Source organism: Protobothrops mucrosquamatus, unplaced genomic scaffold, assembly GCF_001527695.2.
Source record: "Protobothrops mucrosquamatus isolate PMUCROS unplaced genomic scaffold, P.Mucros_1.0 scaffold2599, whole genome shotgun sequence".
NCBI classification, from domain to species: Eukaryota; Metazoa; Chordata; class Lepidosauria; order Squamata; family Viperidae; genus Protobothrops; species Protobothrops mucrosquamatus.
In genome coordinates, this window is record NW_015388653.1 from 318,724 (window position 1) to 345,563 (window position 26,840).

Consider the following 26,840-nt stretch of genomic DNA (forward strand, 5'->3'; position numbering starts at 1 on the left):
AGCTGGTGGTCGGCCTGCTCCGTCTCTGCCGCTTGCCAGCTACGCCTCAGCCGGCGCAGGGGGCGGAACCACGCATGCGCGGCGCTCCCGGGCAGGGAAAGTCCTCGACTTACGACCGGTTGGGTAGTCCTCGACTTACGACCGGTTTAGTCCTCGACTTACGACCGGTTTAGTCCTCGACTTACGACCGGTTGGGGTCGCGGCATTAAAAAGGTTGAGAACCACTGGTTTAAACTCTCAGTGCAATAGCACATATCTCTTTGAAGTTTCGCAAATCTACCTTGGGTAGATTTGACAATCGTCCAGCTTGGCGATTCATCTTCTCTACCAGGAGGGGGGCGGGACTCATCGGTGAATGGCCACGGTCTGACCTGTGGGCAGATTCGACTTCAGGTTCCTTTTGAAGCGAAAGATGCACAGACGATGGAAACCGTGACTAAATCACCAAATCTTCCACCCATTTGAGAATATCAAATTAATTTGATTCAAGGCTTTTACTTCTGAGTAGACAGAAAACTTTTGTCTCAAACACCCTAGAAATAACTTAGAAATAAGGATAAATTTCCTAATAATGAGAACAATCAATCAGTGGAACAGCTGGCCTTCAGAAGTTGTGGGTGCTTCATCACTGGAGGCTGTTAAGAAGAGACGACAGCCACTTATCTGGAATGGTATAGGGTCTACTGCTTGAGCAGGGGGTTGGACTAGATGACCTCCAAGGTCCCTTCCAACTCTTGTTATTCTGTATTCTGACCCAGGCAGTAACCACACAAATGCACAACTGCTCTCACAAAGTATAGGTTCTCCTGTTTGTGCAGGAGGTTGGACTAGAAAATCTCCAAGGTCCTTTCCAACTCTATCATTTTGTTAAGTCTCTTAGCTGCCATCTACACAGTCTCAACACAACCGTGTGCATCTATACAATTGCTTTCCACCAAGTAAAAGCCTAAGGCAACTTTTATGTAATTAAAAGGGACCATAAAGCACCAACGCGTCGAAGACTAGCCACCTGTTTTGAAATGGTATAAGAGTCTCCTGCTTGAGCAGGGGTTGGACTAGATGACCTCCAAGGTCCCTTCCGGCTCTGTTCTGACTAATTAAAGTCCCTTCGCTGCCATCTCCTGGCTGCCGTGCAGCAACCAGCAAAATTTGCGATTGAGATCCGGAAGTAGATATACATCTCCTCCTGTATATTCCTCTACAGCCGGGACCGCCCCACGACCTTCCTCATTGGCGGAGGCGGAGTTCTGAGCGGCGGAGTCACGCGCGCGGCATCCCGGCAAAGGGCGGAGCGCGAGCAAAGCTTCCGCGCGGGCGATGGGGCTGCTGAGCATCTTGAAGAAGATGCGACAGAAGGAGCGGGAGCTGCGCCTGCTGATGCTGTATCCTTCCGCGAGGAAAAGGAGGACTGGAGGAGTGGGGGGAAACCGGGAATAGGCGGCGGGTGGGTCGAGTTGGGAAAGGCGGGGGAAGCCTTGACTTTGCATCCCAGGAAAGAGGAGCTTGCTTTGGGGCTGCGCTCCCTCCCCAGGCAGCGTTTCCATCCCTCAACTTGCCTGGTCAAGAGTGCCCTTGAGCATGGGCAGAGTGCTTGGGGCTCAATCCCTGCCTGCTCTGTGCTTCCCAGGCAAGGCACAGCCCTTTACGTTTAGGGGCACAGAAAATGCTTTGGCAGGACTTGGCAGCAGTGGCTAGGGATTCAAATGCCTTTCCCTCCTCTGCGGTTTTCCTTTGCCAGCAGCTTGGCACCTTCCTCTAATGCAGTGGTTCTCAACCTGTGGGTCGGGACCCCATTTGGGGTCGATCGATCATTTCACGGGGGTCGCCAAGCAAGGCTGTCCACCATTTTTTTTGTCCACCATTTTTTCCCCCTTTTCCGGCGGGTGCCTTACCTCCCTTGGGCTGGGCCAGCTGGTGGTCGGCCTGCTCCATCTCTGCCACTTGCCAGCTACGCCTCGGCCGGTGCAGGGGGCGGAACCACGCATGCGCGGCGCTCCCGGGCAGGGAAAGTCCTCGACTTACGACCGGTTGGGTAGTCCTCGACTTACGACCGGTTTAGTCCTCGACTTACGACCGGTTTAGTCCTTGACTTATGACCGGTTGGGGTCACGGCATTAAAAAGGTTGAGAACCACTGCTCTAATGCTGTCCTGCTTTTAACACTGTTGCTTACGATCCTTGACTCGGGCCGCCCTGAGGGGCCTGGACAATGCCGGCAAAACCACCATCTTGAAAAAGTTCAATGGAGACGAGATTGACACCATCTCGCCCACGCTGGGCTTCAACATCAAGACCCTGGAGCATCGCGGGTGAGGATCCCCCCACCCCGTCCTCCTCCCGGCTTCCCCCTCCCCGGCCTGGCTCTCCCACCTCTGCCTTGCCTCTCTCTCTCTCTCCCCCACAGGTTCAAGCTGAATATCTGGGACGTGGGGGGCCAGAAGTCCCTGCGCTCCTACTGGCGCAACTATTTTGAGAGCACCGATGGGCTCATCTGGGTGGTGGATAGCGCCGACCATCAGCGGCTGGAGGACTGCAAGAAGGAGCTGGAGACCCTCCTGGTGGAAGAGGTGGGCTGCCTCGCTGGAGAGAGGAGGGGCGGCCTCCTCTGGAATGGGATCTTGGAGACATCCATTCCCAGAATTCTTTGGTAGGGAGAGAGCATTCTGGGAATCCTGATTGGCTGATTCCCCAAACATCTGAAGCAGTGGACGTCAACTCCCAGAATTCCTTGACTCCTAGTCACTTCATATATATAAATGTGTAATTTATTTTTATAACCAGTCTTGTCCCGCCTTAATCATGAAAGCTGTCAGGGTGACTTTGGGCCAATCACCAGGAGATGGTGAGTTCTAGTCCCGCCTTAATCAGGAAAGCTCCCTGGGGGACTATGGGCCAGTTACTCGCTCTCAGCCCAATCCACCTCACTGGGTGGTTGTTGTGGGGAAAATAGGAGGAAGAAATGTTGGATATGTTTGCCATCTTGGTTTATTTGCAAAAAAGAATAAAGGCGCGATAGAAATAAATATCAAAAAAAAAAACCTTCTTGGCAATGTAGTCTCTACCTCCATGATTTCCTTGTGGTCCCCCATCCAGTCTTAACCAACTCTGGCATGGCTGAGCATCTGCTGAGACCCCATCGAGGAAACCAATTTGGGATTGGGCTATTGCTCTATTGTGGCCCAACCCAGCAAGGCTGGAAAGTGCTCTACCTTCTATGCCGGTTGGGGAATTCTGGGAGGTGAAGTCCACCCATCTTAAAGTGACCACGTTTCCCCAACAATGCTTCGTCCGCTCTCCTTGGTCCAGGAGAAGAATTGACCAGGCTGCCCCACCCCGGATTCCTTTTCTTAGGACTCCTAATTCCCAAAATTGGCATTTGGTGCCAATTAGCTTCGGAAGCCGTTAGGTTGAGTGAGAAAATTTGGTGTATTTGTTGGTTTTTCTCTCCATTTGTGCAGCGTTTGGCTGGTGCCACACTTCTCATCTTTGCCAATAAGCAGGACCTGCCAGGTGCATTAAGTCCCAGCGCCATCCAGGAGGTAAGAACCATCGCAGTTGGTTTGTTTATGTATGTATTTATTAAATTTGTTTGTCCCCCTTCTTGTTGCAAGGGCAACCACGATCATTGGGCTCCTGGCGAGCATCCCTTGGGCAGTATTTCTCAACCTTAGGCACTTGGAGATGGGTGGACTTCAACTCCCAGAATTCCCAGAGCTGAAGTCCACCCATCTCCAAGTGCCCAAGGCTGAGAAACTCTGCCCTAAGGTTCTGAATTGAAAAAGGCAGTAGCTAAAACTTAGCTGAGTTTTAAAACTGGACACTGAGCGGAACAGAGAAACTCTGCATTTTTTCCCCCTAGTAGCAATTCTTAAGTGGGATGAAAAAAGCATGAAACTGTCCTTCCAAATCTAGTGAATAGCTTCTGGGTGGCTCGTGAGATTCTTGTGCATATAGAATTGTGCCCAGGATGAGGGTGCCAATCAGTGGTGGGATTCAGCCAGTTCGCACCAATTCGGCAGAACCGGTAGCTAATTGTTTGTTGCCCAGGCCCAGAATGGACGTCTGGAAGCGGCATCCATGCAGAGAACCGGTTATTCACATATTTGAATCCCACCACTGGTGCCAATCTGTTTCCCATTGCACACTTCTGCCTGCAGCCTCCCTCCCTTCTCTTCAACCCCAATGGAACATTCTAGATAGAAGAAACAATCCCTCGGCTTTTTCTATTAAAATGTTCCTCCGGTTCAAATCCTGCTCCTGATAGATTGCAAAAGCATGTTTCATCCTCAACGACCACAATCGAGCCCAAAATTTATGTTGCTCAGTGAAACATTTGTAAAGTGAGTTTTGGCTCCACTTTACGACGTTTCTTGCCATAGTTGTTAAGTGAATCACTGCAGTTGTTAACTTAGTAACACAGTTGTGAAGTGAATCTGGATTCCCTGTTGACTTTGCTTGTCAGAAGGTTGCAAAAGGGGATCACGGGACATTGTGACCGTCATAAATATGAGCCAGGTGCCGAGTGTCTGAATTTTGATCATGTGACCATGCAATGGTCATAAATGTGACAAATGGTCATAAGTCACTTTTTCATTGCTCTTGTAACTTTGAACGGTCAAAGTGGTTGTAAGGATTCCCTGTCAGAGAACTGACAAAAAGCACAAAGTCTCTCTTCCAACATCTGTTAGCCCTAAAATGGGTTATAAACAATACAAAATCATCAGTGGCTCATTTTATTTTAAAATACCACATTGTCCCATCCTGATCCAGTATAAGAAACCACAACTCAGCTCTTTATTTGTTTATAACATTTATAGGTCACCTATCTTGCCTCAAGTTAATTCTGGGCGGCTTAGTTTTTTCCACTAAATTCCCCATTTTGCCCCCTCCAAAGGAGAGCCCCCACCTCTTCCCAAAGTCCAGGGAACAATCCACTTACCCAGAGGGGCAAACGGGTCAAAAAAGTCAAGATGGCACATGCAGTCCTGCATTTTAAGCCTTGCATGGCTCATTTCTCCACCATCTTGCCCTTTTTCACCTCTTTGAAGTCTCTAGGTCCCCTTTGGAGGTTTGGGAGGGGTCCCTGGCCTCCTCAGATCTTTGCTACCTTTGCGCGGAAGGGGAATTTTCTGATTTTTTTCCCCCTTTGCTTCCTCCCCAGGCCCTGGACCTCGACAGTATCCAGACCCACCATTGGTGCATCCGAGGTTGCAGTGCTTACACTGGGGAAAATCTACTGGTGGGCATTGATTGGCTGTTGGATGACATCTCAAGCCGGATATTCACTGCAGACTGAGAGAATCTAGCAGTGTTTTTCAACCTCGGCCGCTGGAAGATGGGTGGACTTCAACTCCCAGAATTCTGGAAGTTGAAGTCCACCCATCTTCCAGAGGCCGAGGTTGAAAAACTCAGATTTAGAGACTGCATTTTGACCAATGGCCCATCTTTCACCCTGGATCCGGGTCTAATTGAAACAATGGCCAGTGCAAAAGTGAGTGGCATCGGTCCTGTGGCAGGGGACAGCTGGAGGTGGGGGGAAAACCAGTGGTACTTTGCTACCTTTAGTTCTCCGCACGGGATTGTGTTAAAAGCAGACCAATAAAGCTGTGGCTGTTTTAAAGAGAGTCGGGGAATTTTGGAGTCAGCTTGTGTGCGACTGGGTGAAGAAGAGGGATCTGTCCGCTGTCCTGGATTCAAGGTTTGCACATGCTTAAATCAGGTTGGGCTGTGTTCCCACAAGTGGTTTGGGAATGATTCATGCTCCTCAAAACTCGGTTGTTTCTCAAGTTGGTTAGTTCTTTTGTGGTTAGGTCTCTGATGCAAAGTTGGCCACTTGGTCTCTAGTTCAAAAATGGGTTGATTTAGCATCCTTGGAAGAAGCAGGAATTCCACCCATATTTAGGAGAGAGGATGAAACTTTAAACCAGATTCAAATCCAGCATGTATTTTTTTTTTTAACCAGAGAAATGGCTGGGAACAGCTTCTGCACTTAGAATTTCATTCGCATCAGCCAGCTGACCAGTTTGTTTATTTTTTATTTTAATATGAGGGCCAGTATGTGGATTTCATAATTTTGCTTTATTTATTGTTGTAAAAAACAATCTTTTCCATGTTGCATAACTGTCCCCATCCCCAAGTTCTTAAGAACATTGAAATAATCATAATCCTACTTTGGAGAGGGAAACAAATCCGCTTATTAAATCCCAGGAGCACGAAAACATATTTTCAATTTCAAAAGAAATTCCCTCATCCCTTAAAAAAAAGAGATCTGGGTGCAGGTTGGAATAGACCAGCTTTTTCCAACTTGGCAAACTCTAGATCGGTGTTTCTCAACTTTGGCCACTTGAAGATGGGTGGACTTCAACTCCCAGAATTCCCTAAGCAAGCATGGGGTGACCCACATCTTCCACAGTGGGTTTGGCATAGATAGTCCTTGACTTACAACAATTCATTTAGTGACCATTCCACTGAAGAAAATGTCTCATGACCGTTTTTCATACAACCACTGCAGCATCCCTGAGGTCATGTGATCAAAATTCAGATGCCTGGCAACTGACTCATATTTATAACGGTTGTGGTGTCCCGTGGTTAGGTGATCCCCTTTTGCGACTTTCTGACAAGCAAAGTCAGTGGGGGAGCCAGATTTGCTTAACAACCGTGTTACTAATTTAACAACTGCAGTGATTCACTTAACAACTGTGGCAAGAAAGGTCGTAAAATGGGGCAAAGCTCACTAAACTTGCCTTACTTAGCAACAAAAAATTTTGGGCTCCATTGCGGTCATAAATCAAGGATAATCTGTATTTACTTATTTTCAAGATTTGTATCCTGCCCCCTTCCACAATCTGGGCATGCTGGCTGGGGAATTCTGGGAGTTGAAATCTCCCCCCCCCAGGTTAAACTTTTAGAAACGCAGCTCTAGATGCAGGTGGAAAATCCAATTTCCCAGGTAGAATAGAATAATTGGAATGGAATGGAATGGAATAGAATGTAGAGTAGAAAGGAACGGTTGCTGGAATTGGGTATGTCTAGTTTAATGAAGAGAAGGACGAGGGGGGACATGATAGCAGTGTGGCAATATCTCAGAGGCTGCCCCAAAGAAGAGGGAGTCAAGCTATTCTCCAAAGTGCCTGAAGGCAGGACGAGAAGCAACGGATGGAAACTAATCCAGGAGAGAAGCAACCTGGAACTAAGGATAAATTTTATGAGTGAGAGCAATTAACCAGTGGAACTCCTTGCCTCCAGAAGCAGTGAATGCTCCAACACTGGAAGTCTTTAAGAAGAGACTGGACAGCCATTTGTCTGAAATGGTATAGGGTTTCCTGCCTGAGCAGGGGGTTGGACTCGATGACCTCCAAGGTCCCTTCCAACTATTATTATTATTATTATTATTATTATTTATTATTATTATTATTATTATTTATTATTATTAATTATTATTATTATTATTATTATTATTATTATTATTATTATGAATGGAAGTAGAATAGAAGAGAACAGAATAGAATAGAAAAGAAAATATGGAATGGAATAATGAATAGAATAGAATAGAATAACGGAAGGGATCTTTGAGGTCATCTAGTCCAATCCCCATGCCCAAGCAGGAGACCCTACACCATTTCTGACAGATGGCACTTCAGTCTCTTCTTGAAGATTCCCACCTGCTTTGGGATTCGGGGAGCGGTCGGTGCAAGGTCCCTGACGGGCGCCGGATTGGATTGGAGGAAAAAAAACCCCGATCCTCGTTCGCTTTTTGTGAATTGGGAGCATCGCCCACGATCCCTAAACGCCGAACAACCAGGACTGCCCTTTGCAGACGCTCCCTGGGGCAGCCGCCGGGCAGGGAAGGGGCAGGCCGGGAAAGGGCTGGGCGCGCATGCGCCCTGCGGGAGGCTCCCGGCGGCGGCGCGCGGACTTTCTCCCTTCCGGCCGCAGTCCTGGCTTTTAAAGGGGCCGCGACGCCGAAAAAGGCGTCGGGATGTCCCGTCGGGCGAAGGAGGAGTTTCACCGGTCGTACGCCGTCAGCGACCCCCGCGGCCACCCGAAAGGCTACACGGAGTACAAAGTCACGGCCAAAGTGAGAAAGGCGTTGCAAAGAGAGTTTCCCACCCCCCCAGGCCCGGCGGGGAGTGGGGAGGAAACCCCGCAGTTGCCCCCCTCCGCCAAGACCGTGCAAGTGCGGGGAGCGATGGGCGGGTGCAGCCAGTGGAGCAGGAGAAGCAAAGCAGGCGTTTCAGGGGCTTGTGCAGAGAGGAGGGAGAAGGCGCTGGTTCCCCCCCCCCATCCTTCTGCTTTTCTTTTTTGCAAAGGGGGTGGGGGGCTGCTTCTCCCCCTCCCTCCCCAGCCTGCCCCTTGGCAGAGGCGTGATATTGCCCTGCTATCACCATCCTCTATGTGCGTGCATGCGGGTGTGTAATGCAAAATGCAGGTACACTGGGGCTGCCAGTTGATGGGTCTGGGGAAGATGGAGAGGGGTCTCTGCCCCCCAGGCTGCAATTGCTGGGAGGGGGCAGAGAACATCTGGACATGCAAGAGGGAGCTGGCCTTGAGCTGGCATCCTGCTTTGCCCCCCCCCCCAGCCTCTGCCATTCCTGGGATTCCTCAGCCATCAGGGAGGGCCAAAGTTGGCAAGGCGCCAATTGACAGTCACCTCCTGTTATCTCTTTCCTTCCAGTTTGTCTCAAAGGTGAATCCAGATGACATCAAGGAGGTACGTGGGTATCCTGCCCAGGGAAGGGAGGATAAAACCCTTCACACAACACATGGTCCTAAGATCAGGGTGGGTTGGCGAAGGGGCTTAGTGGCTGGATTCTCACGACAACACCTTTTAGCTGATGTCTCAAGCAACCTGGTGGTGCCAATTCTCCTAGGACACTGACCCAGGTCAGTTGCAAATCTCTGCTGCATCCACACAACTTGCTCGTCTTAATGAATATGAATCTTGGTTAACAGAACACAGGTAGTCCTCGACTTACACCTTTTTTCAGTGTTGTTGTAACTTTGAATAGTCACTAAAGGAACTGTTGTATGTTGAGGACTACTTGTAACAAAATAATAGAGTTGGGAGGGAGCTTGGAGGTCTTCTAGTCCAGCCTTATACCAGGGGTCTTCAAACTTGGCCCTTTTATAACTTGTGGACTTCAACTCCCAGAATTTGTCAGCTAGCTTGCCTGGCTAAGGAATTCTGGGAGTTGAAGTCCACAAGTCATAAAAGGGCCAAGTTTGAAGACCCCTGCCTTATACTTTCCTGGAAAAATGGCTATCTAATGTCTTCTTAAAAATCTCCAGTGATGGAGCTTACTTGAGGATTAGCCTATATCAGTGATGGAGAACCTTTTAGAGACCGAGTGCCCAAACTGCAACCCAAAACCCACTTATGTACCGCCGGGTGCCGGGTGGGTGTGGCCCACTCGGCGGGTGCAGCTATAGTGGGCGTGGCAGACTGGGTGGGCATGGCCACTGGATGGGTGTGTCTGCAAGAGTCATGGCAGATTGGGTGGGCATGGCCGGGGTGGGCATGGCCACCTTGATGTTGCTTATGGGGAGGGACACCTATGGGAGCCGGGCAGGGTTGAAGGAGATCCAGGGGGGTCTCTGGCGGGTGGGATTGTGGGCTCCCCAATGGCGGCTCCAGGCTGGCTGGTCTTAGGCCAGTGATGAACTTTTAGAGACCACATGTACTGGGGCAATGGCGCGTGCCCACAGAGAGGGCTCCGCGTGCCGCCTCTGGCACGCGTGCCATAGGTTCGCCACCACTGGTCTATATGGAAAGTTAATAAACTTATGGATCAATCAATACAGCAGATTCACTCAGGAAAGAGGTTGAGTAAGTTGCGTGAACATAACAATAAACCATTGACTAGCTAAACAAGCTTTTGCCTCAGTCAGCAATGAGCCAAAAAAACCCTAACCAAGGTTAACTTTAATCAGTTTAGTATGATGTATACACTAAGCTGGGTAACCATAATGTGTGAATATGCTGTGGTTAGATACTTTATCGTTCACGATGTTTTGTGAATCCTAAATCAGTCATTTTGGTAAACCATTATTTTAATAATCTCTGGTTTAGTGGCACATATGTGTCATTACAGTATTTTAGCAATTATATTACTAAATTCGGCTAATGCACTATTGTCACAGCAGGAGGTAGCACTTAGCTTGCCTTGATGAGCCAGAAAATTAAACAGAGTGTGAACCTGGTTGAATGGGAGACCACTAGGAGATCTCAAGATAGGAGGCTCGATTGAGAAGTAGAAATTAAGCAGTCCAAAATGAAGGCAGTTGTGCTGCATTTAGTCTAATTTTCTTCTGGTAAACATCCTTCCTTCCATCCTGTGCATTTGATGAAATCCTTCTCTTTTTAAGGCAATTTCCGAGCCTGATCTGGGGAGAAGCTTTTATCTACCCGGTTCCACAATGTGTCCTAGTCAGTTTCACAGCCTACTGCAGGAGACAATGCCCTGGCTTTATTTCTATTGATTTCTCAAGTAACATCTTACAAGAGAAGTTGATGCCTCTGCTTCTCTCAGCACACAGAACCCATAAACGTCCCAAAGGCCCGTCTTAAAAGAGAGAAAAGCAGATTTTACAAAAAGTCAAGTGACTGAATGTGAGCAAGAATGATGCGTTCTAAGAACAAAGCAGTTACTGTCCTAGTAGGAGATATTTCCTGTGCAGATTGGCACAGGGTAAATACATTTAGTAGTTAATCTACTGGCCTTATATGCCACTAAAAAAGCATATAGTTGGCTCCTCCCTTTTCCACGTTTTATGATCATGTTCTCTGTTCAGTTGACTCACAGAGAACAATCAACCAGTGGAATGGCTTCTTTCTGGAAGTTGTGGGTGCTCCATCAAGAAGAGATTGGACAGCCATATGTCTAAAATGCTCTCCTGCTTGAGCAGGGGGTTGGACTAGAAGATCTCCAAGGTCCCTTCCAATTCTGTTATTCTGGTCTGTTATTCTCTCTGTGATCACATGTATCCATCCCTTCAAGCCCAAAGAAAGTCTGGAATAGTATAGGATCTCCTGCCACAGGCCAGGGGGTTGGACTAGAAGACCTCCAAGGTCTCTTCCAACCTTATTATGCTATGTACTTTTTCTTCCATCACAACAACCCTGTGAGGTAGATTGTTGAAAGGGAGGCTCTATACCTAAGGGAAAGGGGTAGAAATGAGGTCTCCCCAATGCACGATAGTAGTGTTCCTCAATCTTGGCAACTTGAAGATGAGTAGACTTCAACTCCCAGAATTCCACAGCCAGCATGGATGAACTTCAACTCCCAGGATTCCACAGCCAACATGGCTAGCTAGGGAATTCTGGGAGTTGAAGTCCATCCCTCTGAAAATTGCCAGCATCGAGAAATACTGCACTACCCTGCACCAATACCTTCAGACATGCAGGGAGTCCCTGCCTGGAGAAAGCTAGCATAGTCACGAATTCTCGGTTGTCTGAATCTCGCCCTCCCTTCCATCCTACAGATCGTGGTGTGGAAGAGGTACAGCGACTTTAAGAAGCTGCACGCAGATTTGGCTTACACCCATCGCAATCTCTTCCGTCGCATGGAGGATTTCCCGGCTTTCCCGCGAGCGCAGGTCTTTGGTGAGTCCTCGACCGTATCCAGCTTTGCAGCCCTGGAAAAATAAAATCACCAGATTTTTGGGGTTCAGCTCCCTTTCTCCCCTCTTTCCCCAATCGACTTTTTTCAGGGACTAACAATGCCGCTAATCCCCAGCCATTAGGAATCCCGCACACCGAGAGGTGACTTGTCTCTTCCGTTGACCTCATTGGTTGGGAACTAGGGTCCTGGGCTTCCTTGCACCCTTAAAACGTTGCTCCCCAATCTTCCACAGGCCGGTTTGACCCTGAGGTGATTGAAGAGCGGAGGAAGGCGGCGGAAGACATGTTGTGCTTCACCATCCACATCCCGGCCTTAAATAACAGCCCCCAGCTGAAGGAGTTCTTCCGGGTACCTTCATTTATTTATTCTGTGTTTCTTTTTAGATTGTTGCAGTGAACAAGGGCCACAAGGGTGGGGAAAGGGAGGGGCTGACTGTGCATTGCGCAATCGTGGTTTGCCAGGGGCCCTGCTTTGAGTGTGGAGGGGCCACGGATTGGGTGGCAAAGTTTACTGCGGTCCTTAATCCTGAATCTTTTGATGCTCTAAGCCAGGGGAAGGCAACCTTGGCTGTTTTATGACTCGTGGACTTCAACTCCCAGAATTCCTGAGTCAGCATGGCTGGTTCAGGAATTCTGGGTATTGAAGCCCACAAGTCATAAAAGAGCCAAGGTTGCCTACCCCTGGTCTAAGCCATCCAGAGTCACTGGATATGAGATGGGTGACAAATAGATTTAATAATAAATAAATACAGGTGGTCCTCAACTTATGACCACAGTCGAGCCCAACATTTATGTTGCTAAGCGAGACATTTGTTAAGTGAGTTTTGTCCCATTTTTCAACTTTCCTTGTCCCAGTTGTTAAGTGAATCACTGCAGTTGTTTTTTTATAAAGTTTATTGATTATTTTTTTAACAGAATTCAATAGTAACCGTTCAACAGAAACGTGTTATCTGAGTATCTTATTCACTAATACAAATTAAATTCCTAATCCCTAAATCTTTTCTCTAACCATTGATAAAATAGGCCCTAAGTTTGAAAATATTCTGTTTCTTCTTTTTTTTTCAACCTTAAAGTAAGTCTGTCCATTTGCTTTAACGCATGTCCACCACATATGATAATAAGTACTTGGTTTGTGTTTACATTTCCAACATTTCTCTGACATATTTTTAAACATTTTTGCTAATCTTGTTGGTGGCAAGTGCCATCTATAGTACATTTTATATAAGTTTTCTTTATATGAAGTTGACATTGTCAATTTACAGTTTCTTTCCCACAAACTTTGCCACTTCTCTAAATCTATATTATATCCAAAATTCGTTGCCCATACTATCATTGTCTCTTTTACTTGTTCATCTTCCATTTTGAGATTTAATAAGAAATTATACATTTTTTAATTAACTTTTCATCAGAAGTTAGTAATGTCTGATCAAACATAGTCTGCTCTTTATAAAATCCATACTGTTTAATATCTTTGTCATGTCTGACTTGCATTTGTAAATGTGACCACCATGTTAAATCGATGCCCTGATTTTCCATCTCTTGCCTGGATTTTAAGTTCCCTTCAGAATGAATCACTGTAGTTGTTAAATTAGTAACACAGTTAAGTGAATCTGGCTTCCTCATTGACTTTGCTTGTCAGAAGGTCGCAAAAGAGAATCATGTGGCTCAGAGACACTGCAACCATCAAATACGAGTCGGTTGTCAAGCAGCTGAATGTAAATCACGTGATCAGGGGGATGCTGCAACGGTCATAAGTCTGAAAAATGGTCAAAAGTCACTTTTCAGTGCCGTTGTAATTTTGAACAGTCACTAAGTGAACTGTTATAAATTAAGGACCACATGTAATCCCAAATAACAAACAAACAAATAATCTCCGATTCTTGTCGCAGTAAAGCCAGTTGGACAGTAGAATCCACAGATGGGAACCGTTGATTACTGGACTGTTAGATCCAGGGGACCGACTGTTGGGATCCATCACAAATAGCCAGACTAGGATTTAGACTAGGTTTGTGGTTCAGGATCCCAGTTTGTTTGGGCATCTTGCATTGCATGACCTTAAACCAGTGTTTCTCAACCTTGACAATTTTAAGGCATGTGGAATTCTGGGAGTTGAAGTCCACATGCCTTAAAATTGTCAAGGTTGAGAAACACTGCCTTAAACCAAGTGTTTTTTTCCCCAATCTGATCAACCCTAAAGTATGTGGACTTCAACTCCCAGAATACCCCAGGGGGAACCGAAGCGCACACAGTTTCAAGGGAATTCTTAAAGTTGCCTGAGGTGAGAAACACTGCATTAAAACCATGATACGGTTTGATGTGATCAAACGCGCTGATACATCAATTAAATTTTCTATAAAAACACTGCTTAACCAAGCCAATATGCATCTCTTTTTTTTTCGCCGGTTTCCAGCATTGACTTCCGCTTTCCTGCAAAAAAAAAAAAAGAAAGAAAACATTGCAGAAAGTGGATTCACTTAACAACCACAGCATTCACTTTAATGACCACTGCAAAAAACTTTCAAAAAAATCAGGTCTGGCGACATGACGTCAACCACAATGGCTTATGATGGTAATTCCAGGCTCAGCTACAGTCGTAAGTTGAGGACAGTTTTGATCTCCTTTTGTGCCCAAATCCAGAAGGCGGCAAACTCGGAGACTCGGTTCAGTGGGAAAGCAGCGGTCGCTTCGTCCTTCCAGGGCGGAGAGGGGCAGAGTTATCCCAGGCACTGGGAGTCGCCATCCCTGCCTCTCCCTCTCATCCCGGTGCCTGCGGCAGGAGTCGAACAGGGCGAGGAGGCTCTGGGGCTGGTTCAGGAGGATGGGCTGCTGGATCCAAAGCCAGAGGTGGCCAGCAAAGATGGCGTCTCTGAGCCCCAAATGGAGAACCAAGGTACCTCCTTAAGGCTCTGGATTCCAAAATGAGAAAGGTTGAAAGTAGCATTTTTTCCTTCCTTTTCCCTTTTTTTCTGCCTTTCTCCCTTCCTTCCTTCCTTCTCTCTCCCTTCCTTCTCCTTTTTTTCCTCCCTCCCTCCCTCCCTTCTTCCCTCTCCCTTTCTTCTCCTTTTTTCTGCCTTCTTTCTCCCTTTCTTCCTTCCTTCCTTCCTTCCCTCTTCCTTCCTTCCTTTCCTTCCTTCCCTCTCCCTTCCTTCTTTCTCCTTCTTCCTTCCTTCTCCTTTTTTCTGCCTTCTTTCTCCCTTCCTTCCTTCCTTCCTTCCTTCCTCTCTTCCATTTCCTTTTTTTCTGTCTTCCTTCTCTTCCTTCCTTTCTTCATCTTTTTCTCCTTCCTTCCTTCCTTCCTTCCTTCCTTCCTTCCCTCCCTCCCTCCTTCCTTCCTTCCTTCCTTCCTTCCTTCCTCTCTTCCTTTTCCTTTTTTCTGTCTTCCTTCTCTTCCTTCCTTTCTTCATCTTTTTCTCCTTCCTTCCCTCCCTCCCTCCCTCCCTCCCTCCTTCCTTCCTTCCTTCCTTCCTTTTTTTTACAAATAACTCAAGGCAGTGAATATATCCAACATGCCTGCCCCTCTTATTTTCCCAACAACAACAACCCTGTGAGATGGGCTGGACTGAGAGAGTGAGTGACTTGCCCAAGGTCACCCAGTGGCCTTTCATGGCTAAGGCGGGACTAGAATTCATCTCCTAGTGATTGGTTCAAAGTCACCCAGCTGGCTTTCATGGTTAAGGCAGGACTTGAACTCACAGTCTCATTTTTTAGCCTGGTGCCTTAACCACCAGACCAAACAAATTATGCTCCCCTTGAGGAGAGGAAGGCATTCTGCGCATGCCCAGGTGCACACTTTCCAGAGAAGCCAAACAAATCAACAAGATGGGTTGAATACTTTCCAGCATATAACTCTCTGTGCAGCTTCACACTCTATTGACTTAACCAATCATAGTTAAGTTGGGATAAATCATCTCACAGTTGGGATAAACAGGTTGTAATCGCTCATTTCCAAATCTTGCCCTACTCTCTACAGTACTAGACCCCTTGCCAAATACGCAAGCTAGGTGTGAGTGTGCATCTCGCCCCAAGCCGTAAATAAACCACAATAGTTAGGTCCAAAGATTGCCCTAAACCAGAGGTAGGCAACCTTGGCTCTTTTATGACTCGTGGACTTCAACTCCCAGAATTCCTGAGCCAGCCATGCTGAGGGGAAAGGGAGAGGTTTCCAAGCTGAGCCATGCTGGCTCAGGAATTCTGGGAGTTGAAGTCCACGAGTCATAAAAGAGCCAAGGTTCTCTAGCCCTGCCCTAAACCAAAATGTGGTTTGTTCAGTTTTGACAGTGTGGGGTGTGATTACAGCTGTTGTGGTTTGCAGGATGCACATCCCTGGAAAAATGCTTGGGGAGTCTAATGTTCAGTCTGTAATTCAGATCTTGACCACTTGTAAGATGGGTGGACTTCAACTCCCAGAATTCCCCAGCCAGCTTCAAGTTGCCAAAATTTTGGTCCAATTAATTGCATGCCTGCAGCCATTTGGGAACCTAATCTTAAGGTGGCCAGTCCATAATAGATTTGGAGTTTAGTAGAAGTTGTGCTCCTGCTTCTACTGACGGTTGCTTCTACCACAGAGGGGGCCTCTGACGCTGTGGAACAAGAGGAGGATCTGGATGCCCTCTTTGCCTTCAGGGAGGAAGACGAGGAAGGAGCCAAGAACGCCTCACCTTCTCACTGCCTCTTATCGGTCCAAGAATTAGCCCTCTTTGACCCCTTCTCCAAAGAAGGTAGGTAGGAAATGAAGGCCCACCAACAGGCATGATCGTCTGTGATCCAAGACACCGATGGGGGTGGGATCTCCCCATGGAACATAGAACCCCAAGGCTGGAAGGGACCTCAGAGGTCTTCTAGTCCAAGGCTTTTCAACCAGTGGTACGGGTACCACCTGTGGTACATTGGCACCTGGCAGGTGATACACGACCATCCTAGAAAAGTAGCGGGGGAGGGGAATGAGCTGAACCGGTGGCAGCACCGCACAAGCCTGACCGAGAGACGGCTGGAGCTGCAGGGCTGTCAGGGCTCAGCGGAAGCGCCAGGATCAGCGCCAGGATCCAGCTGGAGCTCTGCGCTGATCCTGGCGCTTCCGCTGAGCCCAGAAGAAGCGCCGATCAGCTGGAATGTTGCAGCCTCTCCAGGGTCTTATGATTTACATTCAGATGCTTGGCAACTGCTTCATATTTATGACGGTCACAGTGTCCCAGGGTCATGTGAAGTGACCAAAACCTGCTGCAACCACCCAGCAGACGGGGGGGGGGAATAAAAACCAAATACCCCCCCACCCCACCCCCGCTGCCAATCCTCAACAGAAATGCTCACAACAATGAAAACCTCGGACAGGAGGAAGAGCGCGGCCAGGTGGGCAGGCAGGTGTGTCTTGCTCAGCTGTGGCTTGGGGGGCACTTTTTCAGTGCCATTGTAACTTCGAACAGCCACTAAGCGAACTGTTGTAAGTTGAGGACTACCTGTAGATCACTTTTTTCCTTTCCTTTTTTTTTTTTTTTTTGGATCAAATTTTTGACGCCTTGCTAGGTGACTGGTGGTACTCGGATATCCTGAAAGTGGTACACTGGGTGAAAAGGTTGAAAGGCCGTTCTAGTCCAACCCCTGCTCAAGGCAGGAGACCTTATACCATCCCAGCCAAATGGTTGTCCAACCTATTTTTGAACATCTCCAGTAATGGAGCACCCACAAATTCTGAAGGCAAGCCCTTTTGTCAGGATAATAATTGAATAGCTAAGCAGCTTATATAATGATGCAATGATAGGAATGACTCAGCAGGTGTCTCTATCCCTTTAAGAGCCTGAGTATAAAAGGGAAAAAACTCAGCGGCACTTTTTCGTGCGGCTGCTAAAAACAGGATCGCCAACATGATCGCCAACGTCCGATAACGAACATGGCACAAGAAGAAGAAGAAGAATAAAAGGGAAGGCTTTTGCTGCTGTGTTCTCTCTCGTCCATATCCTGCTGTAATTGCTGTGTACTGGAGTTTGCTGAATTATCACGTGTATGTATTTTGTTTCTAGTATATTTGTAGATATTGTAATATAAACCACCATTTAATACAAACCACTGTTTACTGTATTTACTCCTGGGTTACCTCAGCACAATAAGACTGCATGCTCTGACACCCTTCCACTGGTTAATTGTTCTCACTGTCAGGAAATTTCACTGTAGTTCTAGCTTGGATCTCACCCTGATAAGTTTCCATCCATTATTTTTTGTCTTGCCCTCAGGTGCTTAGGAGATTTAAGTCAATTTCCTCGTCTCTGACAGCCCCTCAGGTATTGGAAGACAGCCGTCATGTGTATCCCCCCCCCCATCTTCTCTTTGTTAGACTAACCTGGGGTCTCCAAACATGGCAACTTTAAGACTTGTGGACTTCAACTCTCAAAATTAAGACTTCAACTTCTCATCCTGGGAGGAGTTGAAGACCACACGTCTTAAAAGTTATCAAGTTTGGAGACCCCTAGACTGGACATACCTTAGCTCCCTCAAACGTTCCTCATATGATTTAGCTTCCAGATCATTTATCATCTTTGTTGATCTGTTGAATATTGAATCTGTTGAATAGGAGCCAGCCGTGTGCTGCAGCTGCCAAAAAAGCCAACACAGCTCTAGGCTGCATTAACAGAGGGATAGAATCAAAATCACATAAAATGTTAATAGCACTTTATAATGCCTTAGTAAGGCCACACAGTTCTGGTCACCATATTATAAAAAAGTTGTTGAGATTCTTGAAAGAGTGCAGAGAAGAGCAACAAAGATGATCAGGGAACTGGAGACTAAAAAAATTAAAGAATGGTTGCAGAAATTGGGTATGTCTAGTTTAAGAAAAGAAGGACTGGGGGTGACATGACGGTGTTCCAATATCTCAGGGGTTGCCACAAAGAAGAGGGAGTGAAGCTATTTTCCAAAGCGCCTGAAGGCAGGACAAAAAGCAATGGATGGAAACTAAGCAAGGAGAGAAGCAACCTGGAACTAAGGAGAAATTTCCTGACATTGAGAACAATTAACCAATGGAACAACCTGCCTCCAGAAGTGGTGAATGCTCCGACACTGGAAGTTTTTAAGAAAAGACTGGACAACCATTTGTCTGAAAGGGTATTGGGTTTCCTGCCTGAGCAGGGGGTTGGACTAGAAGACATCCAAGGTCCCTTCCAACTCTGTTCTTCTACTCTACTCTACTCTACTCTACTCTACTCTACTCTACTATTCTATTCTATTCCCATTCTCTCTTCTCTTCTCTTCTCTTCTCTTCTCTTCTCTTCTCTTCTCTTCTATTCTATTCTATTCTATTATATTACTATATTCTAGCCATCTTTTTCTCTAGCCAGTTGAGCTTCTGCCCATCTGTTCTTTTCCTTCTGATCCAGCTTCTACTGCCACTGGTCTCTCCCACGAAGACGATCTGGCTTCTCTGGAGGCCTCGGAGACCAAACCAGAATTCCTGCTCAGCACAGACATGACGCAAAAACCTGAGGCAGGAGGTGCCTTGTATCTGCCCGAAGCGACTGAGCGGATCCGGCAAGCTGTGCTGTGTGAAGCCTCCAGAGACTATCAGGGGGCCTTTCATGGCTACCGCAGTGGAGTTGACTTGCTCCTTCAGGGTCTTCATGGTACGTAAAGCTAGGAGTGGGTCTTTTCGGCTTTTGGGATTTTTCCCGAAACGGGGGCGAGTTTGGTCCCTGGAAAGGCGCTGAGCAGAGCTGGAACCAAAGTCTAATTCAGATACCAACTGTTCTTGGCTGCTCCGTCTTTTACTAATCCAGGTTTGAGCGTGTCGTGTGACTATGGCTACTGAACAAACAAGGTAGGCTGGGTTGGTGCAATAGGCTAAGCCTAAGGGGAAAATAATTAACTGAGGTAAATACTTAAATCAAGTTTACTGTGTCATGAAAACGTAGCTGCTTCGTCTTTTACCAATCCTGGTTTGAGTATGTTGTGTGAATGTGGCCAGAAGAAGGTACTTCTTAGAAGCTATAATCCCAGCCGGCTGGTGGCCTGCTACCCTGCTAAATGCTTTGAGCTGCTGTTTTGACTTTTTGTTTTGTTTTTTGCTGGCTGGATTCCAGGGCTCCAGGGAGAGCCACCACAAAGTGATCCAACATGTCTTCCTGTTTGCAGGCGATCCAAATCTAGCCCGCAGGGAAGCAGTGAAGAAGAAGACAGCCGAATACCTTCAGAGGGCCGAAGAAATCTTCCAGCAACATTTGAAGCATCTGGAACTCTGACTTCCAATCCACCATGAGTTGCTTGTATTTCCTGCTGCCAACAGACCCGGGTTTCAGGCTGACCGCTTTCCCAAGGCCGTTTTTGTCGGGGGCTTGGAATTCCTACATAAAACAACGTCGTAAATTTTTTCTTCCAAAGGACTGTAGCTGAAATCTTAGCTTTTGTGGTGCATTTGGGCCCTTTCCCTCAAGCCTGGATCTGGAACGTTAAACCTGGGCAAAAAATAACCGTAGGGCTTGCTCTTCCCTTCGGGGATGGCTTAGACAGGGGGTCAAGGATGGCCAAAAGGAGTTGTCTGAATGCGGAAATTCTCGATTCAGTTGCTTCAACTTCAGGGGTTTGGCCAACTCCCTGCATGTTAAAACTTTAAAGCAAACAGGCCGGGTTTATCCAAGCAGGGGAACAAAATGAATGGGTTGTGTGAATGCAGAGAGCCTAACATTTAGAGAAGGATTTTTTTTGCAACTGCTCTTTAGAAGTGCCTTCCTTTTTTGAGCTGGCTTGCATCCGTGTCCATTGTCCAGTAATTGTTGTGGCTGTCCAGAGCAACACAATCCCAGAGAGAATATGTGAGATCCTTTGGCAGACATATCTCCCCCCCCCCCACACACAAAATGGAAAGCAAAGAATAAAGAGGTCTGAAATGTTTTGTCCAGGGAGAAAAAATTGCATATTTTCACCGGAACATTTCAAGCTTTTGCATTTACCTTTTCAATTCATTTATCAAATTTATTTATTTAACCAATTTATTTGCTGCCCATCTTACAGTTCAAGGCAACTCTGTTGCCTCCTCCCAAGTGTGTTGGGACACCCCCTGCCCAAATTCCAAACTGTTTAATCTCTTTTAAGATCAAACTAGGCTTGGTTCTCCCTCTGCCTGGGCCAAAAAAGTGGAATTCAATATGATATTCTTTGAATTTCAAACCAAAGATCGGACGTGGAGGAAAAGTTTGCTATTCAGTGGTGATTGGGCCCAAATTTCTCTTATATTTGAATGATTACTGTAAGAAATACGGTTACAGGTAGTCCTTGACTAATGACCACAATTGAGCCTAACATTTCTGTTGCTAAGCGAGGCAGATGTTAAGTGAGTTTTCTCCCATTTTATGATTTCTTAAATGGATCATTATAGTTAAGGTAGTAACATGGCTGTTAAGCGAATCTGGCTCCCCCATTGACTTTGCTTGTCAGAAGAATGCAAAAGGGGATCACATGACCCTGGACACTGCAACCATCATAAGTACATATCAGCTGCCAAGCCTCCGAATTTTGATCACGTGACCATGGGGATGCGGCAAGGGTCATAAGTGTGAAAACTCATAAGTCACTTTTTTTAGTGCCGTTGTAATTTTGAACAGTCATTAAATGGGCCGTTGTAAGTCAAGGGCTGCCTGTATAGGCTCACAGAAGCGTTGAATCTCTGCTTCGTCTGCATAACACGCTAAATTAGGTTAATTTTATGTTTAGTTGTTTTTCTTTAACAGATTGTGCAAATCCAGCTTGTCCAGTTAATTTATGGTGTTGTGACCCAGGTGGGTCTGTCACCAAATTTTAGGCTAAAAGATAAAGTAGCTCAAGTGCTCTTAATAAGGTTCCTTGGGTGCCTTTCACACGCTTTTCATCTATGGATTTTCCTGGACTCACAACCACAAATTGGGACTGGAACTCCAATTGCTAAACAACGTTGTCATAAACTTTGTATTTACTTGTACCTTTTGCACTCCAAGTATTGGATTCACACAACTCCTTGAAAGTTGCAGGCTCAGCATATTTGAGGGCACCCAGTTGGAGAAGATGGCTATTTAAGCCCACCCAAACTTTTCAGTGAATTTTTAACAAATTACGATTAGTAATTTCATCAATTTTCATCTTTGCAGGAAGAGTTCGGGAGATTTTTGAACATATTTTAGTCCTTGTTGCAATCATAAAGTCAATTGAAATGTCTGTGTCGTGATGGACCATGGGTTTGTACGTATTTACCCAAAGAAAAATCACTTAGAAGAGAAGAGAATAAAAACTTTATTGTCCCTTTAAACCAGTGGTTCTCAACCTGTGGGTCGGGACCCCATTTGGAGTCGATCGACCATTTCACGGGGGTCACCAAGCAAGGCTGTCCACCATTTTTTTTGTCCGCCATTTTTTTTGTCCGCCATTTTTTCCCCTTTTCCGGCAGGTGCCTTACCTCCCTTGGGCTGGGCCAGCTGGTGGTCGGCCTGCTCCGTCTCTGCCGCTTGCCAGCTACGCCTCGGCCGGCGCAGGGGGCGGAACCACGCATGCGCGGCGCTCCCGGGCAGGGAAAGTCCTCGACTTACGACCAGTTGGGTAGTCCTCGACTTACGACCAGTTTAGTCCTCGACTTACGACCGGTTGGGGTCGCAGCATTAAAAAGGTTGAGAACTACTGCTTTAAACGTACACTAATCAACATACATTGAAATGAATTTTTGTTGCATTCAGCTCTCAAAAAAATACCATTTTGCATATACCCGCATACACGCAGACGACACAGAGAAACATCACAGTTAAGTTCGAATGTATACACATGGCCAAAAAAAAAGAATCTGCGAATTTACAAGACAGGTGGCATAAGGCAGGGTTCCCCAACCCACCCACCCCCAGTCCATGGACCAGTACCAGGCTGCAGCATGCCAACAACTGGTCCGCACAAACAAGCAAATCCCATCTGTGGTATGCAAGCAGCATACAAAACCATGCCCCCTCCAGTCCGTAGAAAAATCTTTTCTCTACAGAATCGGTTCCTGGTGCCCAAAAGGTTGGGGACCTCTGGCGTAAGGAACAAAGCTGTTACAGAATCTAGTGCAGTGGTGGCGAACCTATGGCACGGGTGCCAGAGGTGGCACTCAGAGCCCTCTCTGTGGGCACACGCACCGTCGCCCCAGTCCTAGGCCTTCAGCTGGGTTTTATAAAACCTTTTCACTTTAGGCCTCCGCCGCCGTGTGCAAAAAAAAAAAAAGGTTCAGTCAATTTCAACTTCTCACGGGAAAAAAAAGATCTTGCAAAGTTGGAATTGATTGATTGAACTTTTTAGTTCCACCCAGTCTGCCGTTACCACCGCAGCCATGCCCACCCAATGGGCCACGCTCAGCCAATGGAAAAGTAAAAAGCTGAGTGTCAATGTTAATGCTTCTACTGCAACAGAGGAAGTCTGCTCTTTTTCCCTTCTCCCCCTCACGTTTTCCCCCTTTTTCCTCCCCACTGTGTCCTACTATTTGCTTTTGAATTTTTGTATTTTATTCTATAATCTAATAAAATATTACAAACTGTAGAAAAGAAGGGAAAAAGTACCAGTTTTAATTTCTTCAGTGGCTGTTCCTTTGCTGAATCACTTTCCCTTTGAACTGACAAATGTATGATGAATTTATCCATGTTTATTAATATGCATCATTAGCAGCTAGCTCAGGGGTCTTCAAACTTGGCACTTTTATGACTCGTGGACTTCAACTCCCAGAATTCCTCAGCCCTCATGGCTGGTTGAGGAATTCTGGGAGTTGAAGTCCACAGGTCTTAAAGTTGCTAAGTTGGTAGACCTGGCTGGTTGGCCTTTCTTCCTCTCTCCCTTCTAAGTGTAGTAAGAATGCAACCCCCCCCTCCCCACCAAACCCTTCGGTGTACCCTTAAAGACACAGGAATCAAGTGCAAAGTAAGAAAGGCTCACAAAATAAGAAACACATAAACTCCGTTTTTTTCCTCTTTAAGCTATTCCAAAAACAGTGGACTTACGATTACTTTTTCGTACAGTTACAAGGAAAAAGCTGTTCGTCTGATTTGCCAGAATTCAGTGTCTGTCTTCAAGGAATACAATTTGCGTCAACACTACAAAACTCAACATAAAGATAAATATGATTGTTTGGATGGACAAATGAGAAAAGATAAAATATTAAAACTGAAAAATGGATTGACAACTCAGCAAAATACTTTTGTGAAGCAGAAGCAGCTAACTATTTCATCACTGCGAGCAAGTTTTCAAGTTGCCAAGCTAATAGCGTGTACTGGCAGACCATTCGTAGAGGGAGTATTTGTTAAAGAATGCCTTCTTTCTGTTGCTAAAGAGATGTGTCCAGAGAAGACTGATTTATTTAGTACAGTGAGTCTTTCAGGGACCTTTATTGTCATTTTTTTTACTGTGGGCACAACGGCACACATCAAAAATGAAATTTAGTTGCCCGCTCTCAAAGTGAAACATACATAATATATACAACATATGTATAGACCCACACCCATACATATACATAACAATAAATATTGTCCATCTTGAATACAGGTTTTCCAGAACCCATTTTCTATTGACATTGAAATTGTTGATCTGATTTGCCAAATGGAATTGGCCGAACTACAGAATTGTGACTCTCTGAAAGACGCATTCAAGTCAAACAGCCTTACTCATTTCTAAGCATCTCTCCCCTCTGAGACATATCTTAACCTCAGGAACCATGCGCTTAAAATGGCGACCATCTTTGGCAGCACCTATGTCTGTGAAGAGACTTTTTCCTGAAAGAAACATCTGAAATCTCCAACCAGATCCAGATTAACTGATGCTCACTTATTAAGACTAGCAGTGGCAAATATGGAACTGGACACTGACTATCTCATGCCAAAACCAGGCCCATACTTCCCATTGAAATATTAATAAGCTTATGTTAATTAAAATTATTCATTTTAAATATTGTATTGTTTTTTTCTGTTTTTTCGCACTACAAATAAGATATGTGCAGTGTGCATAGGAATTCGGTGAAAGTAAATAAAATGGACCCGGAAGAAAATATTCAAATATAGACAAATAATTAACTCAAATAGATTTTTTATTAATAAAAACTTATTAACATTATTTTTTTCAAACTATAGTCCGGCCCCCCCAACAGTCTGAGGGACAATGAACTGGCCCTGTTTAAAAAGTTTGAGAACACCTGGCTTAATGTAATAGGCGAGTTAAATACGGCAGAGGTTAAAACATTAAACATTCATTTAGCGGCCATTAGAAATTACAATGGCACTGAAAAAAGTGACTTAATGTCTGTTTTTCACACTTACGACCGTTGCCTCATCCCTATGGTCACATGATCAAAATTCAGTCGCTGGCTACCGAAATATATGTATGACAGCCGTGGTGTTCTGAGGGCCACGTGATCCCCTTTTGTGACCTTCTGACAAGCAAAATCAACGGGGAAGCCAGATTCACTTAACAACCATGTTACTAAACTGCAGTGATTCACTTAACAACTGTGGCAAAAAAGGTCATAAAACGGGGCAAAACTCACTGAACAACTGTCTCACTTAGCAGTAGAAATTTTGGGTTCAGTTGTGGCATAAATTGAGGATTACTTGTATCTGGGAAGTAATTGACGCTACTTGATTTATTCTTGCTGTAAAAAGATATTCTTTAAAAGGCTTTTCATCAAAATAGGTAAAGTGTTGTTAAGCAGGCACGCTGGCTGAGGAATTCTGGGAGCTGAAGTCCACAAGCCATAAAAGGGCCACGTTTGAAGACCCCTGATTAAGATAATCAGACTTAGAATTTGCCTACATAACTCAGTACATTCCTCCAACAACAGGTCTCCATTTCCAGCTACCATCTCTGAGTGTTGCTTTTCAAAATTCCTAAATCTGCAGTTCCTTGTGTCTTAGATTTCTTGCAGGAGATGCAAGTAGCTCAGTTTACCCTGTGCTCCACAATATTTTAATTAAAGATTTGGAGGAAGAGATAGAGAGAATCTGTATCAAATCTGCAAATGACAGAAAAAGGAGGTGAGATAACAAATACCCTAGAACAAGGGTCCCCAACCCCCGGGCCGTGTACCAGTACTGGGCCGTGGCATGCCAGCAACCGGTCCACACAAACAAGCAAAGCCTCATCCATGGGATGCAGGCAGCATACAAAACCACACACTCTCCGGTCTGTGGAAAAATCTTTCCACGGAACCGGTCCCTGGTGCCCCAAAGGTTGGGGACCTCTGCCCTAGAAAACTGAAATAAAATGCAAAATGATCTTATTGGGTTCGGCTGAAACCTAACAGCAACAAATGCAAAGTTTTTCACTTAGGATAGCGAATAGCCATGGTATTCAGTGAAAACATTGATTGCCACCTGGATGTGAGCCAAACCATACTCAACGAGTAGTCTCAATGGTACTACATCCACATGGAGAGAAGTAAGCAGTGGGGTACCACAAGGTTCCGTCTTAGGCCCAGTACTCTTCAATATCTTCATCAATGACTTAGATGAGGGAATTGAAGGGGAACTCATCAAATTTGCAGATGACACCAAACTGACAGGAATAGCCAACACCCCAGAAGACAAACTCAGGATCCAAAAAGATCTTGACAAACTTGAACAATGGGCCCTATCCAACAAAATGAGTTTCAATGTGGAGAAAAGCAAAGTTTTACATTTAGGCAGGAAAAATCAAAGGTACAAGTACAGACTGGGTGAGACCTGGCTTAAAAACAATAACTATGAGAGGGACCTTGGAGTCCTAGTGGACGATCACTTGACCATGAGCCAGCAGTGTGCAGCAGCCACCAAAAAACGAATACAATCCTGGGTTGTATAAACAGGCATAGAATCAAGATCACATGAAGTACCGCTTTATAAAACCCTAGTAAGACCACACTTGGTGAGAACAATTAATCAGTGGAATGATTTGCCTCCAAATGTTGTGGGTGCTCCAACATTGGAGGTTTTTAAGAAGATACTGGACAGCCATTTGTCCGGAATGGTATAGGGCAAGGGTGTCCAACCTTAGCAACTTTAAGACTTGTGGATTTGAACTCCCAGAATTCCCCAGCCAGCGCATGAGGGTTGAAGTCCACAAGTCTTAAAGTTGCTAAGTTGGGAGACCCCCTAGACTAGAAAGCCTCCAAGTATCAACTGTCCAGTTGGCATGTCCATAAAAAGAAACTCCTGAGACATGATTTTACCAAGAGTATAATACTTTACTGAAAATTTACATTGGCACTGAAGAAGCAAAACCAGCTCTGGTTT

General features: G+C 45.9%; 2 protein-coding genes across 2 annotated transcripts; both read left to right on the forward strand.

Annotated features, from left to right (window-relative positions):
• Positions 1–1,290: 1,290 nt before the first annotated feature.
• On the forward strand, positions 1,291–5,313 carry ARL2 (ADP ribosylation factor like GTPase 2). Its single transcript, XM_015825341.2, has 5 exons — positions 1,291–1,382; positions 2,198–2,308; positions 2,404–2,566; positions 3,458–3,538; positions 5,161–5,313. Exons 1-5 carry the CDS (start codon positions 1,318–1,320, stop codon positions 5,293–5,295), a joined length of 555 nt encoding a protein of 184 aa, XP_015680827.1. The 5' UTR covers positions 1,291–1,317; the 3' UTR covers positions 5,296–5,313.
• A 2,661-nt stretch (positions 5,314–7,974) lies between these two features.
• SNX15 (sorting nexin 15) lies at positions 7,975–19,977 on the forward strand. The gene is made up of 8 exons (XM_015825342.1): positions 7,975–8,076; positions 8,674–8,709; positions 11,481–11,601; positions 11,853–11,968; positions 14,257–14,509; positions 16,185–16,337; positions 18,984–19,226; positions 19,735–19,977. The coding sequence occupies exons 1-8, from the start codon at positions 7,978–7,980 to the stop codon at positions 19,839–19,841; spliced, it is 1,128 nt and encodes a 375-aa protein (XP_015680828.1). The 5' UTR covers positions 7,975–7,977; the 3' UTR covers positions 19,842–19,977.
• Positions 19,978–26,840: the final 6,863 nt, after the last annotated feature.

Bases quoted from the DNA above. Each gene is read 5' to 3' on its own strand.
- SNX15 (XM_015825342.1), top strand. From the start codon at position 7,978: ATGTCCCGTCGGGCGAAGGAGGAGTTTCACCGGTCGTACGCCGTCAGC. The intron at 11,969-14,256 runs GTACCTTCATTT...GCCCAAATCCAG, and splicing joins AGCTGAAGGAGTTCTTCCGG to AAGGCGGCAAACTCGGAGAC. The intron at 14,510-16,184 runs GTACCTCCTTAA...CTTCTACCACAG, and splicing joins GCCCCAAATGGAGAACCAAG to AGGGGGCCTCTGACGCTGTG.
- ARL2 (XM_015825341.2), top strand. From the start codon at position 1,318: ATGGGGCTGCTGAGCATCTTGAAGAAGATGCGACAGAAGGAGCGGGAG. The intron at 2,309-2,403 runs GTGAGGATCCCC...TCTCCCCCACAG, and splicing joins AAGACCCTGGAGCATCGCGG to GTTCAAGCTGAATATCTGGG. The intron at 3,539-5,160 runs GTAAGAACCATC...CTTCCTCCCCAG, and splicing joins GTCCCAGCGCCATCCAGGAG to GCCCTGGACCTCGACAGTAT.